Source organism: Botryllus schlosseri, chromosome 14, assembly GCF_051294905.1.
Source record: "Botryllus schlosseri isolate E-star chromosome 14, Bs_hap1, whole genome shotgun sequence".
Classification (NCBI taxonomy): Eukaryota; Metazoa; Chordata; class Ascidiacea; order Stolidobranchia; family Styelidae; genus Botryllus; species Botryllus schlosseri.
In genome coordinates, this window is record NC_137249.1 from 6,897,491 (window position 1) to 6,915,896 (window position 18,406).

Here is an 18,406-nt window from a genome sequence, read left to right on the forward strand (position 1 = left end):
TGAACTCGGCCCTCGGTGAATTCGGCCCTCAGCGAATTCGGCCCTAATAAAAATTTTGTATTAAAGCGTTTTAACAACTATTAATTTGAATTAATAAACTAATGATATGCTACTATTATCAAGTGATTGGTCAATCTTAGATAGGGAAGAATCCCGTGCCGTGGTAGATCTCGCAGTGCGAGAGCCTGATATCGAAGACTCCACCACGCACGCTACGGCTTCACCGTGATTGGTTACTGGAATTAATCGAATGTAAACATGGAATGGCAACGACCAATTTTGCAGCTTCGCTGAGGGTATATTCGGAATTATTTTGCAGCAGCGACTAGGATTTCTGGCAATTCAAAAGTTATCTTCCAGAGGGCAGAATTTACTGAATCTGGGAGGAGGGTTGGTGCGATGACATGCAAAATAAGGTCAAAAACATGCAAAATAAGGTCAGTCGCGACATGCAAAATAAGGTCAGTCCGCGCATAAATCCAAATCTATACTTCAATTCCAAATCCAACTCTTTTTCTTATGAAAACGAAATTCAAAATATCTTTCCTGTATAGTAGCCTACTTTCAACAGTGAAATTCCTTATCTATATCCTAAATCTTAAGATGTTTCAATCAAAAGATAATCATGATTATTTTGATTACGAAGTCAGTCGCATGTAGAATATTATTATCACTGCGCGCATAAATCCAAATCCATATTTCAATTGCAAATCCAACTCTTTCTCTTATGAAAAATAAATTTAAAATATATTACCTACTTAGTAATTTCATGATTGAGATTCCTCATCTATATCCTAAAGCTGAAGATGTTTCAACAAAATATAATCAGATGATTATTACGATTACGTTGTGATTAGTCGCATCTAGAATATTAACCGAGCGAGATAGTGTAATGGTTATGCGTCCGGCTTCTCGAGCGGTAGGTCGTGGGTTCGATCCCCGGCCGGGTCATACCGAAGACTCGAAAATTGGTATCCGCAGCTATCCTGCTAGGCGCTCAGCAATCCAACTTTCAAATCCAACTTTTATCTTCTGTCACTGACCTTATAGTGCAATCTGCATGTGGCGACTAACCTTATTTTGCATGTGATTGATCATATTCTGCATGTCGCGACCCCCAGCCGGAGGTGGTCAGTAACGAAGTACTTCTACTTTTTCGAAGTACTCAAGTAGTTTTCCTCTACTTCTGATACTTAAGTAGATCTGATTTTCTCTACTTCTACTTCACAATATTTTGTGATCGCTTTGCTCACAGTGGATATGGAGTAACCAGTATGATTTCACGAAAGTATCGGTGACTATTATTTAGGTAGCGGGTTGCGTGGTTCCGTCCACACCGCAATGTCGCCCATGTGAAATATTTCATCACAACATATGTGGCTCATCATAACGTTTGAAACTGATGTTTCGCAAACTAGCATCTACTTATCATATCGTAGTGTAGCAGTCCATGGCGTGTCCTAATCTGGAAAAGTGGGCTCTGACTTTTTTTAGTTTTAGACCTGTTTCAGCATACCACCTTCGAATATTTCTGGAATTAAGACATGAAATACAGTTTCCGCTTTTAGAAGTAGTAGTTATATTTCACTTTCAATTACTAATATCATACTTTGAGTTCTAATTAGTATCAGTTCTTTTGTCAGGATAACATACATGTTGAAATATAAAAGCCAGTGTAGTAATGCCTTTAATTTCCGGAAATAAAGCTGCATAATATGGCATTTTTACTATCCACCATATTTTTTATTACCGTTTACTAATCGCGCAAAGTGTTTACACCGTCCATACAACTTCTCCGTATTGCTCTTCGTCTAAACTACGGACCTTACAATATGGGGGAGGGCGCCATACCATGGTATTTTCTAAAACGTGCTGTTCGAGTAAACAGCGCATTAGTATTAGTAAATTGGATACCTCCTGGTATGCATCAATATGAATCAAGCTCTGCACCTTTCGCATAGCTCAATTCGCAGCTATTGACAATCCATGCGAACGAATTACGATCGTTTTCACAACTACTTACCCTTACTTGAGTAGATTTAAAGTCAGTCAATTCTACTTCAAGTAGTTTTAGGCTGTTTATTGAAGAAGTACTTCTACTCGTACTTGAGTAGATTTTTTTCGTCGCTACTTCTACTTGAGTAGCTTTCTTGACTACTTTGACCACCTCTGCCCCAACGAACCTACATTGCAATAACGAGCAGACCACGCCGTGATTGCGTGATCCACGCATGCCCTGACCTCTGTACAATATTCACAAATCACTTGATAATAATATTATTAGTTTAATAGTTGTTAATACGCTTTAATACAGAATTTTCTGAGGGCCGAGTTCACCGAGGGCCGAGTTTGTGAGCCCGAATTCACCGGCAACCGTAAGTAATAGTGGGCGATGCCAGTGTTGATTTGAATGCAAAGTATTGGAATTTCGGCACACATTCATATAGCGATGACAACACGTCGATTTAGTGGAAAACAGTAACACGAGGTGACTTTAGCACTGCCGGGTGACTTTGGCCGGAAACCAATATTCGTTTCTATTGCACACATCGAACAATATATCGATGTATGAGTACTTTGAGCTATTCTTTAGGAACAATCTTCATCAATAGAGTGCTATTATTGCAAATTTCATGTTTGATACAACACTTTTACATGTTCACAGCCATTTTTATATTGACAGGTATGGTAAGAAATTTCACCACACTTTTTCGTGGGTTTTTTCTGCATCAAGATTAATCTTAGTATCCGTATCTTCTACATAATTAAACGCCACCAAAGAAATATAGAAGAAAGCTTGGTGCCAGGAGTTGTAAAAACTACACCGCAGATGTGATCCAAGCGGCACTAAGAATGATCGAGGAAGGAATGCCCGTAAGATCTGTGAGTGAAATAACTGGTATTCCAAGAGGGACTTTACAGAATAAAAGGATAGGGAAGCATCCGAAATTGCACATTTTGATTTTCGAAGGTGCCTTGAGTCAAGTCAAGTCACTCGATTTTTGGAGGTGACTCGAGTCAAGTCAAGTGTCAAGTCACAATTCAAGTCAAATTGCCTTTTCGAGGTATGAGGCGTGATTACGTCATTGTATTTTGCTAGCTGTCGAAAAACACGGATTGAGTGGTCATTGATTTTGAACTGATGAAGGAATATAGAGTTTTAAATATACACGCAAGTAAGGCGCTGTATCGCTCACATATAAGTAGAACTAATAAACTACGTAAGTAATTGCACTGCCTCAGTTTATAGTAACCAGACAAAATAGAGAATAGAGAAACAAATTGGTAAGATGCAATGCATTACCCTTTTGCAAATTGATATGATACAATTCGAGTCTGCGCCAATGGTTGAGGACTATATAAACTATTTTCGAATTAAATTTCAATAAAACACGAGGTTTGGTTAAGTTAAGAAAACAGAACAGAAATAGACATTTTGCCATTAAACTACTTTACTAAAGTTTAGTTTACGAGAACGTAGGCTGTAAGCTTCGATCATTTCGTTTGCGATCAATATATTTGTGAGATAACAATGGAGGCTCAGTAAAATGCACGATCATTGAATGATTGGTCGCGCTCACTGGTTACACCAGCGTTGCGCGAACAATCCGAACATATGCCAGATGCAGTGATTTTTATGGACACTGATGAATTGAAATTAACTCGTGAATTTTTCTCCGAATCACGAGTCAATCCACATTTCTGATAGTCAAGTCATTTTAGCAAAGTGACTCGAGTCAAGTCAATTCATACGAAGAGTCATCCCAACACTGCCAGTATGTAACAATTGAGTATGAGGGAGAATTATTTCCAGGTGTTGTGGAGAGTACAGAACAGCATGGTGCAGAAGTCAGTGTTATGCAAAAATCGGGAAGCAATTGGAAATGGCCAATTCAAAAAGATCAGATATTCTATTGCTGGAAAGATATTAAACAGAGAATCTCCGACCTGGACTTGATGAATGCTCGTGGAATCTACAAAGTGAATGAACTTGATGCTCGTGGAATCTACAAAGTGAATGAACTTGAAGGGCATTGGCATTGAACTACTTTTTGTCATTGATTTGTTTAATTTCGTTGTAATTTTGAAGATTTTTGTGGTCTTGCGTTGAATTGAAGTCTGAAAAATCACCATTGGTTGGATACTTCTTTTTTAAAAGACTGTAGATGGCCAAAGTCAACTTCTTAGCTTGTGTCATTGGCATATATGACTGCTAGATGTCCTGGAAGTACAAAAATGGTGCTCGGCTAAAGACACCCCATTGCCGGGTGACTCTGGCGGCCACCACAGAAAATTTTTTTTTTAAATGATCGAAAACATTACAATAATTTTCTTTTTCAAGTTTAATCCATAGATCTAACCCTTCCGCCCATAACAAAGTTGAAGAAGGCAGATAATCATAACATATCATAAAAAATTCAACATTGAATGTGAAAAGTGGTACAAAGCCACGGTCATGGTTAAAGTTACGGAAGTGATATTGTTGCGAGTGAATATTGGTCATGGGTTCGCCCTTCAAGCTTCGAAAGAAATCACTGCATGATACCCCCAGAAAAAGCAACGAACACCTTGTGAACAGCGGAAGTGCGATATCTGTGATTTTTCTACTGCAGTGATTTTAGTATTTCATTATTCAACAATACGATACGCTGAATGTGAAATAATGAAGCTCTGTACCTACAGGAAGCTCTACAAATACAAAAGTGATAAGCTCTACAAAAGTGATAAACTCTTCATTTTGTTTTTGTGTAATAAATTCCAGCTGGCTGGTTCGAATTGAATTGTTTTTCTAAAAAACTGCGAATGGAGCTCAAAAAGGTTGAAAAGCACTGGTCTACGGTTCAATCTTGCTCTACCCAGAGTCTTCATAATAGTATTGAGAATATACATTGACATTATTACAAGCTGCAATGACATCGACAAGTTGTGCCGTTACATCGTGTGAAGTCAAAAGGAATGACGCATCGCATACTCTTCATAAAATTCCTTCTGAAATTGCACTAAGACGACGGTGGTTTAGTGCCATAGGAATCTCGTCGACCAAGATAAAGCTGATAAATATTTTTGTATGCAGTAAGCATTTCAAGAAGGGCGATTTTATTCGTCATCGTAAAGGAAATAGCAAGCGTCGACGACTTAAAAAGGGTTGGTGGCAATAATCTCTGGCAAACTCTTTGTGTATATTATAAAATGTTCCTTTGTATTTATTGACAGAAGCTGTACCTTCGTTGTATCTTACACAGAAGTTCTATAAAACCAAGAACGTAACAGATCGCAGATTGACTATAGTTTTGGAGGAAGATCAATCTTTGGAGGAATCGTGTCAAGTATGGCTGCATTTGCTTTTCCTTAAGACATGTTGGATTGACTTTTTTGGTCCTCTCTGTTTGGTCATCTGACTCAGATTTTATGGGCTCAGCCTGTTCGAATTTGATTGGTGGGAAGGTATTGGTGGGTAACCATATTCACAGTTCCCTGTATGCATTATATATAACTTTTATCTCGACAGACGGTTACAAAAACAACAGCAATTGAAGAATCTCCAGTCACCAAAACTCCAGAATCTTGCACTGTAAGTCCTTGTTTTCAATTTCACATGACAATGATTCCATAGGGATTTGCAACGTTTTTATTGAGTCATCAGATTCAGATTTCATTGAATCGAAATCTAGTACAGCCATCAATAAAAGCCCTTCCACGCAGAAGCTTAAAGTAAGTACACTTGAGTTAATTGATTTGAGAAGGTATATAAGCATGAATATGTGCGTAGCGTTTTTATTGTGTAGTCATTGGAATTGCATGAAAAAAGGCTTCGTCAGAAATTGCGGTTAGTGCACTTGCACAGCGACCCCAATTTGTCCACTTGATGGTTATTATTTGAAAGCCCCGTTTCTAAACGCAGGAAAGGTGATTGTGACGTGAGATGGCCCCGCTCTTCTAATCACAGTACATCAAAATAACAACCCATCATTTTGTTACCAAGGACTTCAGCATTACGTCGTCACGCAGCACGATCGAGCCTCTTTCAAATGTTGAAACAAGCCTGTGTAGTGAGGATGCGACAAACGGTCGACAAATTGATGAAAGTAGGACAATTCTGGTATTTCAACATTTACTTCGGGATGAATTTGGCAAGTGTGAAGTAAGTCATGTTGCAGCACTTAGTCCAGTCCTCGGATGTTTCATTATTATTTATTGAAAATTCAATCAATACTGGATGTTTTCTTTTGGTATTTATTAAAGATTCAATGAATACAGAGTAAGCAAAGTAGTGATGTATCAGGCACGGCAGCCATTGGTGGAATATAGAATGCAAACAGTTCCAGTTCACTGTCTAATACAGTAACAGGAACTGATTTCGACTCATATAGCAGAGCCGCAGTGTTATCAATCACAGTTCGTTGATGCAGAGTATAATGCTCCCAATTTATAAAGTGTAGGCATTTATATAAAAGCATGCGAGAAAAGTTGAAGAATGCAGGAAATTCTCCAGGAACCATGTCATAAGTCCAAGACCCTGTCACATACATATAGATAGGTACATATAGGTCCAATACTAAAACACAACAAAATGTTCTAGGACCCACTTGTTAAAAAGCCTTCTGCCAGGACGATGTGGTTGATTGTTATTATTCCAGTTTTTTCTGTTCACTTTGAAAGACGTTTCAAGAATGGAGGGTTGTGTATGTAGGATAAAATCGTCATGTTCTGCTATGCAAGTCGACCGACACTCCATTCCCCAGAAGCTCCATTATTTGTATTTCCCTGCAGCAGACGCGCTTATTCTGGTTTGGCATGCATGCACAGTTCAAGCAACCGCACCATTCATTGTCAAGTGTACGAAGTTGACTCTGGTTTTCTGACGATTCCTTTGATCAATACAATGAGATTGATAATTTGCATTCAAGAGGAAACACTGGTGCAATACTTACAAGAGTTTGTGCTTCCGGAGTTGCTTGTGCTTCCGGAGTTGCAACAAGATGGGCGAATTCCTCCTCAGAATATTGTGGCTCGAATTAATATATCTGGCTCTCAACAAATATCGTGATATCATCGAAATCTAAATCTTCTACATCTGTATCTTCATCAGAAGCTGTTTGATGAGAATGATATAATGATATTTTCTAACCGGACCATATCAAGATAGTTGTTATGCCATGGGTAAATGATGCAAAATATCCTGTGTCTTGTCTCTTCCGCAAGACCACTACTCCTAAGGTTGTGCGCTGTGCACTTTGCAGTCATTGATACATCTTGAAAATTACAGCTGTATCCATATAGCTTTGCATCAATATACAACTGTAATGGCATCTCAGAATCAGTCAACTGGCAAATATTAGAGAGTCATGACAAATCCTCCTGACTTAACACTGTACGTTGAGCGCCGCCTTGGTGTGCAAGACATGATCCCTTCATAACATCGACCAGAGATGCCACTGTGATATTTTGGAAAAACCCAGATTTGGACGTTGAAAAAACCCAGAAAAACCCAGATCCTCTATTTCACTCAAATTTCTATGATATAGCTGTAAAACAGTGACCAAGAGTCATCAATCACAGTTAAACGGACATAGAAGAAGTTTTAGCCCTTGATATTGAAATCCCAACGGTTCATTTCCATACTATAATATGCATGTTGCTCAGTTAAATGAGCAAATCGATCGAAATATGATGTTTACCTCTCGACACATTGCTACCAGGCATTCGGTATGGGGGTCAATACGTAGTGTATTATGTATTCGTAATGTTATTAACAATGCTAATTCCGATCTATCATTAGGATGATTGTAGGGTAGTTCTAGTGACTCTGAGCTGACCAGATAGATTGAAAATAGCTTTCGATTCATTAAACCTGGGACAAACACTTCTATCTGGGATGTTTAGTCGAAAAAGAAACTGCCAAATCATGAAATTAAGAGTACATTTGCGTTTAACAAACCCCTCTCACTCTGAATAACTTGCCTGGTTGCCCAAAATGTCTCTCTTTGAGTGTCCATGTTGAAAGTGAATATACTCTGATGTCAACATGGTAAATTAATTAGATCAACAATTGGTCTTTCCATGTGCATAAATTGCATATTTTGCAGCAGTTACATACTATTTACTGACACACAGCGAATTTGTTGCAGCGCTACCGGTAGCATTCAAGTCCTAAATCAGAATTGCCCTGTGAACATGACTTTCTGCGACCTAGTAGTCAGTATTCAATGAAGCTCTATCGCATCACGCCAAGACCTCTCATTTTAATAGTAAATGGGTCTCTTTGGACTCTGCCGTTTCAATCACAGTGGAATCCGTCGACATTAGAAGATCTTACTAATCTAATAATCCATTTTGCGCCGTAAAATTGACCTGACAAACATGATGTTGAAAAAAAAACCAGATTTCAAGCACAAAAACCCAGAAACCCAGGTGATGCTCGAAAAACCCAGATCTGGGTGGAAAAACCCAGGAGTGGCATCTCTGACATCGACTGACAACTAACTGAAGTTCGTCCTCTGCGTGACTGCCTCATCGCGTCGAGCAAGTGCGACGATGAAGTCATCGTGCCATGTAACGGGTTAAGAAATGACCCGGAGCCGCGACAGCTGCAGCCGGATGTATTTCTGGAAATTTCAATAAATTGCAGCTCCATTACGGTGGTCGGTGGCGTTCAGAAGAAAATGGCTGCGGCCAAAATTTTTTTTCGTTTTGCCCTTCAATTTGAGACCACATCATTTTTTGAGTGCAGTGCCCCTAATAACTGATCTGAATAGAGTTTGTCGCCATTCGCCGCACGACATATCAATATCCCAGAAAATCAGTAAATCCTAATCCGTTCAGAAAAAAATCTCTAATCCTAATCCAATCCAAATCCGACAAAATCTCACAAATCCGATTTTTTCAAATCCTAATCCATGCACATCTCTGCTATCACCGATGCTCATCACTGAGGTAAAACGACCTGCTTTGTTGATACGCATGGTTTGGCTTGCTTTGCCACCTGAAAATTTGTCCAGCTTTGCCAATATATTCAGGATTTAGCGACATTGACAAACATCCAATTCAGCGCTTTTGTTCACCCGAAGTTGGCAACACCGGGTCAACTTCAATTTGGTTATCGCTTGTTACAGTGGTCTTCAAGTCCGTGGCCCGCATTATACAGGTATATAGCCCATCTGCTTGTCTTAGTTCGGGTCAAGTGTTTTACGAAGGGCTTAGCTTATAACGATGAATTCTCTCCTGGATACAATGTCTACTCTGGCTTTGATGAAACGATTACAAATGTTATCACAGTTGCAGAAGAAAGAACATAACAGCCAGAACATTTCCGAACCAACCAACCAACCAGGTATGGCAACCGAGATATATAATAGCTTACAATGTTAGTTGATTGCTATGCCATATTTTTATATATTATGTGCATGCGATGAAGATAAAAATATAAATTAACAAGCGATTGAATGAATGTTAATCTTGTCTATGTTATGCATTGACTGGATTAAGCCAGCTATTTTGCAAGGTGTATAGTGTAGAGTGAATACTTCGTGGTATGGTACGGTAAGTATAATCGTGTATGTGAACCCTCACACTGGACAGTGATTGTTCTTGACAATAAATTCCATGTGACAGAAGGGTGTCTTTCATAGAATGATTGCAGAAAATCGCAAATGACCTTGCCACCAATTCCACTATATGTGAACCCTTCCAGCTGCTTCCCTCTCATTTCCATCATTATACTCTGACAGAATGCAAAAAACAGCGAAGGAATTCACTTGTTACAAGACCAAACTCTGGAACCAATCCGACAAGAGATTTAAATCATCGGCATATTCCTATTAATGAGAACTTGAATTCCAGAAGGTAATCTAATTTGAATCTACCTTCAATGATATCATTTTGAAATATGATTATGATTCACAGTGATGCATCGTGCGTGTTATCTTCCAGACATTCAAATTTCAACGGTAAGTAATTTTATGGTGAATTTGATATAAATTTATTATACTAGCGGACATACCAGACTTGGCCTACGGTATGTTAAGTTTCACTGAAGATCTCGTGTACCATAACATGCTACGGACCTATTGCCAATTAATAAGTTACCATCAGAATATTTGATTATGAGCTGTGCTATGCATAAGGCATGATAGAATAAATCAGGGTCGGCGACACCCTAGATGACTTTTCATGGCATGCCAAATAACTTGACACAAACACTATACCATAACCATGATTTTTGCAAAAAGTGAAATAAACGTTTTTAAAATATACAATTAGCTCTCATAGGCGGCTCAAACATATTTCGTAAATCAGCATAAAATCTAGTCTTTTTGGTCGGATTTCATTTATCTTAGGAGATTCATACATTTCTCGACCAATAGTTTAAGAATCGCTGGTGTAACCGATGTCGTTGCCAGCTGCAGAAGCGGTTGCAGGATTTCTTGCTTGAAACGCTAAATATGACAAAATTAAAAATGTTTGGTACGCCAGTTGATAATAATTTGACATTTTTTGACATTTTGGCACGTTGCATACAAAAGGTTGCCGACCACTGGAATAAATGAATGTATATGGTGAATAAATAAGTTGTGGGCTTTTAAAAAAATTTAGATCACTGATTTTTTGTTTGCATTGACATGACTAACCTGACCTCTGCTCCGAGTTGTTGTACATTTAGACTTGATAAACCATGCTGGTATCTGTCTGATTTCTTTTGCGGTTTAAATGATGAAGATCAACTGTGTGTTGTAGACAAAGTCACATGTAATTCCAGAGGAACTGAAGAGGGTGACTGGTCTGTCGACTTGGATGTACCTCAAGAAAATCAACACACACATAGCAGCACTCCGGTATTTGTTATATTTTCTCTATCATTGATTATATTATTATTAGATAGGCTACCATTGATGAATTGGTCACTCGTTTCTCTAGAAATACAGAGTCGCATTGTCATCGGAAAAAGAAAATTCACTGGCCGCTCAAAGTGCAGGCAATAGTTTGCAATCATGCCAAAATCAGATTCATCAAAAATCTTCCTCCGACGGAGGAAAAAGGCGGAAAGGCACATCGGTAAACCATTATCCTCAAAATGTGACGCATGGGCATGACCTACAGTACCGATTAAATATATTTTCTAGAATTCTGCAGATTCGCCAACGCAGATGTTGGACGTAAATCGCGCTAGTACTGAGCAACCATCTGTAAACGAATATCAAGCCTGGTGTGAGTTTGCAACTGCTGCATTGCAAAAAATGGATGCCGCGAGGGCTCGAGAACTCATGACTCTATTCACAAAGCATTTAATGTCTCCACAACTTCATAAAAAGGTTTGATTTTGTTATGCAGTTTGCAGAATGAAAGGATGAACAAGGATTAGTTTTTGTCGACAATATTTCTTGAAAAATCCTGGAAAAGGATCGCCGCAAACAATTGCGAATTTTCACATATTTGTAGGAATCTGTGTGGTGCTGTATTTGGCATGCACTGATACGAAATTTATTACATGTACCAGAATTCTGATGGAATGTGGGGAGGGCTTCTGTCTGATTGATAATGGGCCTACTCCTGTCACTTCCCCCTTCTGTTTTTGGGTTTTAAGGATATTGACTAGTGACTAAGGCACAACGATTCAAGTGTCAGTGCACTTGAATCCGAGTATGAATTGTAATGATTCGGGTCGAGCAGCGATAGTTAGTAACGAAGTACTTCATTTTTTGGAGTGCTCGAGTAGTTTTCCGCTACTTGGCTACTTTCTCAAGTAGATCTAAATTCTACTTCGTAATATTTTGTGATCTTCGCTATTTTCAGTTTGTAAAGTAGAAGTAGTTTATGGAATTTCAGGTCTGTTTCCACGAAGTATCAACATTTGTTAATAATAAAAGTTGAGTGAATCTCTGAATTTTCATCATGCTTCGTGATGTGATTTCACCAAAGTATCGGTGAATCTAATTCAGGTAGCGGGTTGCGTGGTTCCGTCACACTGCATCGTCGCCGATACGAAATATTTCATCACAGTAAATATGGCCAATCATAGCGTTTGAAACTACCATTTCTAAATCTAGCATTTACCTATCATATCTTAATCTGGCAGCCCATATTTACTGTTTTACACATATTTACACCTGTTTTAGCAGACCGCTGTTGAAAATTTCTGGACAAAATACAGGAAATATGTTTTCCATATTACTTTTTATTAACGTTTACTAATCTCGCAAAGTGTTAACACTGTATACGACACCACTTCTCCGTGTTGCTCTTCGACCAAACTACACAGAGGGCGCCATACCATGATATTTTCTAAATCGGGGTGTTCGAGTGAACAGAAGATTAGTATGGTATCGCATTCCCATATCAGTGCCATCATTTTCATCCCAAGATGCGGACGAATGCTTATGCTGTCGAAAATTTATACCTCCTGCGATGCATCAATATGAATCAAGCTCTGCACCTTTCACATAGCTCCATTTGCAGCTTTTGACAGTCTATACCAGGGGTCGCCAACTCAAAACAGGTCGCGGGCCACTTTTCAAATTTCGTAGCAGCCGCGGGCCGCATGAATTCAAAATCGATATAAAGTAGGCAACCACGTTTTAAAACTCTTCGTCAGTGCAACGCTTGTGCTACCTAACATAGGCGATGGGTGTGGTATAGTGACCACAGAAGAAGTAATATTTTATAATTAAACGAATACAAATCCCAAAAAGGATCACTGTCAACAATTTCATGTTATTTCGAGCTCTGAGCTGTGCACGATACCTGGAAACGATTTTTGGGGCTAGCGAGATACGGTAGGCCTACTAGCAGAAAGACCATCTCCACGTAAAGCTTGATCTTGCGGTGAAGCCCTAAGCTAGTATGGTTTTCAAACCTTTTTAGACATGCCCCCTTTATGATACTGAAAAATTCCTCCCTCCCCAATTATCGTCATATCACAAAATGCACCCATAATGCTAACAATCCCAACGGATAGTTCGATGGCATGGAAGGTTATGAATGTTGATGAGAGAATTCTATAAAATGAATTCCTGATTATACACAGAGCAACTTCTATAACTATGAATTCGAGGTAAATTGCGCGGAGGAAAAAAAAATTATCAGTTGGCCACAGCTCCGCGTTCCTTCAGATGCTTTTACGCCCCCAAAATGGGGGAGCGCACCCCAGTGTCTGAACCACTTCCCTGGGCAGTTTTCTAAGCGTCTTGGTCTTGGCAGTGTTTGATCCATTGCGCGTCAATTTCAGCATTTCAAAATGTTTTTTAGCTTCCAAGATCTCAAATCACGTCGCGGGCCGCAAAATATGACTTTGCGGGCCGCGTGTTGGTGACCCCTGGTCTATACGAACGAGTTAAGATCGTTTTCACAACTTCTTACTTGAGTAGATTTAAAGTCAGTCAATTCTACTTCTACTTGAAGTAGTTTTAAGTTACTTTTAAAAGGACTACTTCTATTCGTACTTGAGTAGAGTGTTGTGTCACTATTTCTACTTGAGTAGCTTTCTTGACTACTTTGACCACCTCTGGTATTATCTGCCCTTCGAGATACATAATTTTGATACTTTCCTACCATCGTGGGAGCCCCGAGACCTCAGTTGTAACTCTGCATTCAGAACATGTTGTGCAAGGCTACGAATTTTCTTGGAAAGGGCATTTCTGTCGAGTATTGATGACGATTCACGCTTGAACTCATCATTTCTGGTATTACATCATAACAGTTGGTACTCAACTGCTCTACTCTATTGGACTCCGAATCAAATCTCCTAGGTACTCCATTTTGCCCAGCCCAAATACTGAGATCATATTTGCAATGCTACAATGGAAATCATGATATTTTGGTGGTTTCTAAAGGGTACAAGTCAGTCAGCATCCCCAGCAAATTTCTTGTAATGGCTGGTGAAACCATGACTGGGCAGCGACTTATGCTATTACTTACTGGAAACCGTTATTCAGAAACCTGTGGCGTGTGAACAAGCGGATAATTTGGAGACCGAGGAAGCTCTCGATCAAGAAGCAAAAGAACAAATTGAAAAGATCAAATTGTTGAAAATGGAAATTGAGTCTCTGCAAGTTGAACACAATGCTAAGATGGCAATGTATGACAAACAGTTTCCTTGTCTTGCCGAGACTGTTCTTACTGTTGAAATTACGAAGGGTGAGGCACAAACCCCGGAACATGTCTGACGTCCAACATTATATTTGACCTGTATGACGATTCTTGTCAATCGCTCTTTACCACACTAAAAGTGGTTTTCATAGCTGTTTTTGTTGTTGTTTTTATGCCATGGTTGATATGCGCCTTCATGATGCCAGGATACGAGATTCTTGCCTTCGACACCGGTTGTTGCTAAATCGTTGTTTCTTGAATATTTAAATTTATATACGTAGTAAGATTCAACTTGTTTTAGCAGCCAGGCCTACCACGACAGTCATTTTTATGCCTGTTTTGCTATAAAAAGTATTGCTAAACTGTTCGCTGATCCAATGAAATTTCGACCAGCTGAATCTGACTACAGAATGTATACTGCATATATACAACGAGACAATGTCCACCATCCGAGAAAAACCTTTGTTTCTAGTTTACGTGCACATGATTCGACCCCAGAGTCATCAGCCCCGCCTCTCATTTGTGCTAGAACGGTGGCCGGCAACCTCTGGTACCGATACCGGTCCGTGAAAAGTTGGTACGCTTTATGTGTTGAAGGTTCAGACTTATAGGGGTCGATATTATTGATTTCATTTTTTAATAAAATGATGATTATTGAAACGTGTGTTATTAGCAGGGGTTGTTGCGTGTATGTCCCAACACCCAGCTTTCACGTACTGATTACTCGCCAGCCTCACCTGAAAGTTACTTTCATACAACGACTCCACTAATGTTTTGAACGAAAGTATTGCTGGTATGCCCTGACCTGCTTAACAGGGTTGTAACCAAGTCACTATTGTAGTTTTGACTCGAGTCGAGTCATTTTCAATTCACCACCGAGTCAAGTCATTGTGTTGACTGCTTAGTTTCCAGTTTTAAAGTATTGTTAAACCCACATTTTATAACTATGTTTGGTGTTATCGAATGATTCGAATTTATAATATAATAATTTTCCTCACGTTTAGCAGTTTGTGGTCGCATTTTCAAGTAGGCCTACCAGTACCAATAGACGAAATACCGATAGTGTGATTACGAGGGCAAGTTTTTGTTGCACTAAAAACCTGAGAAAGTTGCATTCATTTTTTAAATTTTAACTAAAGTTGCATTTTGACCACATTTTGCTCGGCTGACTAAACAAAGGGCAATTTTCCGGCTCAGCTCTCGAAATACCCGTAAGCGTTATTTCGGTGCTGATTTATGGTGTTTCAGTCGAATTTGGCCGTGTATTTCACCATAATCGAAAATACTTTCAAGAAAAATCGAAAAAGTTGCATGGAAAAAATGGACAAAAGTTGCACTATAAGATTCCTTCAACGGGCTTGAAACAGAATTCTAACGAGTATTTAGGAAGTTGTAAAAAAAGTTGCAAAAACTTGCCTTTGACTACCTTACTATCCTTCGAAATTACAATGAAATGTCGGTCTTGGTCGTCTGAATCTCGACTCATATGACTTTGTTCGAGTCATGCGCTATGACTCGAGTCCAAGTCGAGTCGATACACAGATTGCCTCGAGCCAAGTCGAGTCATTACAACCCTGCTGCTTAATGTCACCAGAGCATAAAAATTCGCTGTTTACAACATGCTACTATATAAGCGCATTTGGGGTTTCTATAATGACAGCAACGAAGACGAAGTCGCGAAACAAATTTGATTTGAATCATACAATGTAAGTGTTCAGTTCCTAGACCTAGATGGTAGCATTGAATAATGACTTCACATTCACACTGGACGGCTAGCAATTGATTTCTAACGTTTACCGCCTGCATAGCATATAATGTTAGGCCTGTCGACCACAATGTTACCTCAATGTCTTCGTGTTATTGGTAACAAAGTCGTTTGGCTGCAGCAGACTAACCTTGCGTTATTTACATAGGGCCACACCCACATGTGGTTGGAAATCACATGTATTATGAATTTATGATGATCAATTCGCCTTTGACTACGATTGCCGACGTTACTAGCCTCGATGTGTCGGCAATTTGCTGGAATACGCAACGGGGCATAACCACCTTGTAGCTAACGCGGTCTGCTGCACACTGAATGAAAGCACATATTGGGCAATGTTTGTCTGGTACTCGTATACAAGCTCTGCGGACTGCGCTGCTCTCAACCGAAATAATCCTTATCGCTTTTGCGCTTGTAAATTACCATCATGTCGAAATCAGTCAGAGCGATATCGTTACTCAGGCAGGCAATTCATAATGGAACACCTGGTAGAGCATTTTTCGGTAGCGCAGTTCAGGAACCGGATTATGCATTTGAAATGGCCTGTTCCAACATCAGATTTGGACCTGGTGTTTCGAAGGAGGTGGGAATGGATTTCAAAAATATGGGAACCTCCAATCTCTGTATCATGACGGATAAAAACGTAGTCAAGCTTGAACCTGTCAAAGAGATACTCAATAATATCGAAGACCAAAATGTAAATTATACGATATTTGACGATACCAGAGTTGAGCCGACTGATGTCAGCTTTCAGGAAGCAATTGATTTTGCTAAATTACACCAGTTCGACGGGTTTTTAGCCATAGGCGGTGGCTCTGTGATTGATACGTGCAAAGCGGCTAACTTATATATGTCGAATCCGAAGTCTGCATTCCTCGATTACGTGAATTCGCCGATCGGGAAAGCTGAACCTATACGCGGCGACTTGAAACCTCTCATAGCAATTCCAACGACCGCTGGCACTGGGAGCGAAACAACAGGAGTGGCAATATTTGATTATCTTCCCAAAAAAGCGAAGACAGGAATTGCAAATAGAGCTTTGCGTCCTCTGTTGGGCGTCGTGGACCCGTTGCTGTTACGACATATGCCAAACAGAGTCACATGTTATTCTGGTTTTGACGTACTTTGCCACGCATTGGAATCCTTCACCGCGATACCTTACAACGAACGAAAACCTAGACCTCACAATCCAATTTACAGACCTGCCTATCAAGGGAGCAACCCCATAAGCGATATTTGGGCTCGTCAAGCTTTGCATACTTGTCGTAAATATTTCAGGGATGCTGTGAGAGATCCTGGCAATCTCGAAGCCAGGTCCGAGATGCATCTCGCTAGCGTATTCGCCGGGATCGGATTCGGCAACGCAGGTGTGCATTTATGTCATGGAATGTCTTATCCTATCTCAGGGTTAGTGAAATCTTACAAATCTCAAGACTATACTGACGAACACCCATTGATACCTCACGGACTCTCCGTTGTCATAACGGCTCCAGCTGTGTTTCGCTTCACTGCGCCTGCTTGTCCTGAGCGTCACTTGGAAGCAGCCCAAATTCTCGGGGCTGACACTACGGGGGTCAGACTGGAAGACGCTGGGAAATGTCTCGCCGATACTGTTACGCAGTACATGAATGAGCTTGATATTCCTAATGGTATATCAGCTCTTGGGTATACCACAAATGACATACCAGCTCTGGTAAAAGGTACATTGCCGCAAGAAAGAGTAACCAAAATCGCCCCGCGATCGCAGACAGAAGATGACTTGACCGAAATGTTCGAAAATTCGTTAACAATATACTAAGTAACAACAATTACTGTGGCGTAAAATGCATCCTAATTTCATCTACATCTTTAATATCACCGAATATTAATAAATTTAATCATCTATCAAGAGCAAGATTTTACATCCGAAGTAATAACCTGAAAAACGTTTTTGGGTATACAGTCTTTTATGACACTTGGCTACTAGTAGTATTCACGGGAAATCATAAAATGGCAACAAATGGGGGAGATATAGGATGTTCGTTCAGTTTTGAGATAATTCCAGATGGCCTATCGGTGGTAACGCTAAATGAGGTAGCAGGCTGAAATCAGAGCAACTGATTACCTATTTAAAAATTGACTCGGATGACAACGTTGGTCACCTGTTCAGCGTTTTAGTGATGTCCATCCCTCATTTCCTCTGCGAGTTGCATTTTTGCCGCGGGACTCGCGGTTGCAAGAGCAGGACTGTTCGGCGCCACGAGGGTTCTCAAACTCTTTAAGACACGTACACCCCCTTATGATAATGAAACATTTCGCGTCACCCTTCTTCATATTACAACATGCAACCAAAATGCTAGCAATCCCAACGAATAGTTTGATGGCATGGAAAGTTATGACTATTGGTGAGAGAATCCTCAAATATGAAATTCGGACTATACACAGAGCAATATAACTAATAACTATGAATTGGAAGTAGCCTAAATCGCGCAGAGTGCAAAATAAATTTCTGTTAACCGCAGCTTCGCGCCCCCTTGCGATGCTTTCACGCCCCGCAGTTTGAGAACCACTGGCCTAGAC

At 39.8% G+C, this 18,406-nt stretch overlaps 2 protein-coding genes and 1 long non-coding RNA gene across 8 annotated transcripts; 2 read left to right on the forward strand and 1 right to left on the reverse strand.

Annotated features, from left to right (window-relative positions):
• Positions 1 to 1,195: 1,195 nt before the first annotated feature.
• LOC145454974 (uncharacterized) lies at positions 1,196 to 14,742 on the forward strand. Of its 6 annotated transcripts, none has more exons than XM_080332904.1 (13): positions 1,196 to 4,839; positions 4,906 to 5,145; positions 5,215 to 5,327; positions 5,510 to 5,572; positions 5,638 to 5,712; positions 5,984 to 6,142; positions 9,277 to 9,331; positions 9,729 to 9,843; positions 9,904 to 9,947; positions 10,735 to 10,832; positions 10,915 to 11,052; positions 11,121 to 11,309; positions 13,929 to 14,742. In XM_080332904.1, exons 2-13 carry the CDS (start codon positions 4,911 to 4,913, stop codon positions 14,157 to 14,159), a joined length of 1,515 nt encoding a protein of 504 aa, XP_080189030.1. In that variant the 5' UTR covers positions 1,196 to 4,839; positions 4,906 to 4,910; the 3' UTR covers positions 14,160 to 14,742. The 6 variants fall into 6 exon arrangements, with proteins under 6 accessions (XP_080189030.1, XP_080189029.1, XP_080189031.1 ...); XM_080332903.1 differs by having other exon boundaries at positions 1,196 to 2,883; positions 3,815 to 5,145; XM_080332905.1 differs by lacking the exon at positions 5,638 to 5,712 and having other exon boundaries at positions 2,072 to 5,145.
• On the reverse strand, positions 6,221 to 9,283 carry LOC145454977 (uncharacterized). The gene is made up of 2 exons (XR_013920259.1): positions 6,588 to 9,283; positions 6,221 to 6,517 (listed from the first exon to the last, which is right to left on the reverse strand). It is a non-coding gene; the product is annotated as an uncharacterized LOC145454977 (long non-coding RNA).
• A 1,413-nt stretch (positions 14,743 to 16,155) lies between the features above and the next one.
• On the forward strand, positions 16,156 to 17,737 carry LOC145454976 (hydroxyacid-oxoacid transhydrogenase, mitochondrial-like). The gene has a single exon (XM_080332909.1). The coding sequence runs from the start codon at positions 16,275 to 16,277 to the stop codon at positions 17,643 to 17,645; it is 1,371 nt and encodes a 456-aa protein (XP_080189035.1). The 5' UTR covers positions 16,156 to 16,274; the 3' UTR covers positions 17,646 to 17,737.
• The last annotated feature ends 669 nt before the right edge of the window (positions 17,738 to 18,406 follow it).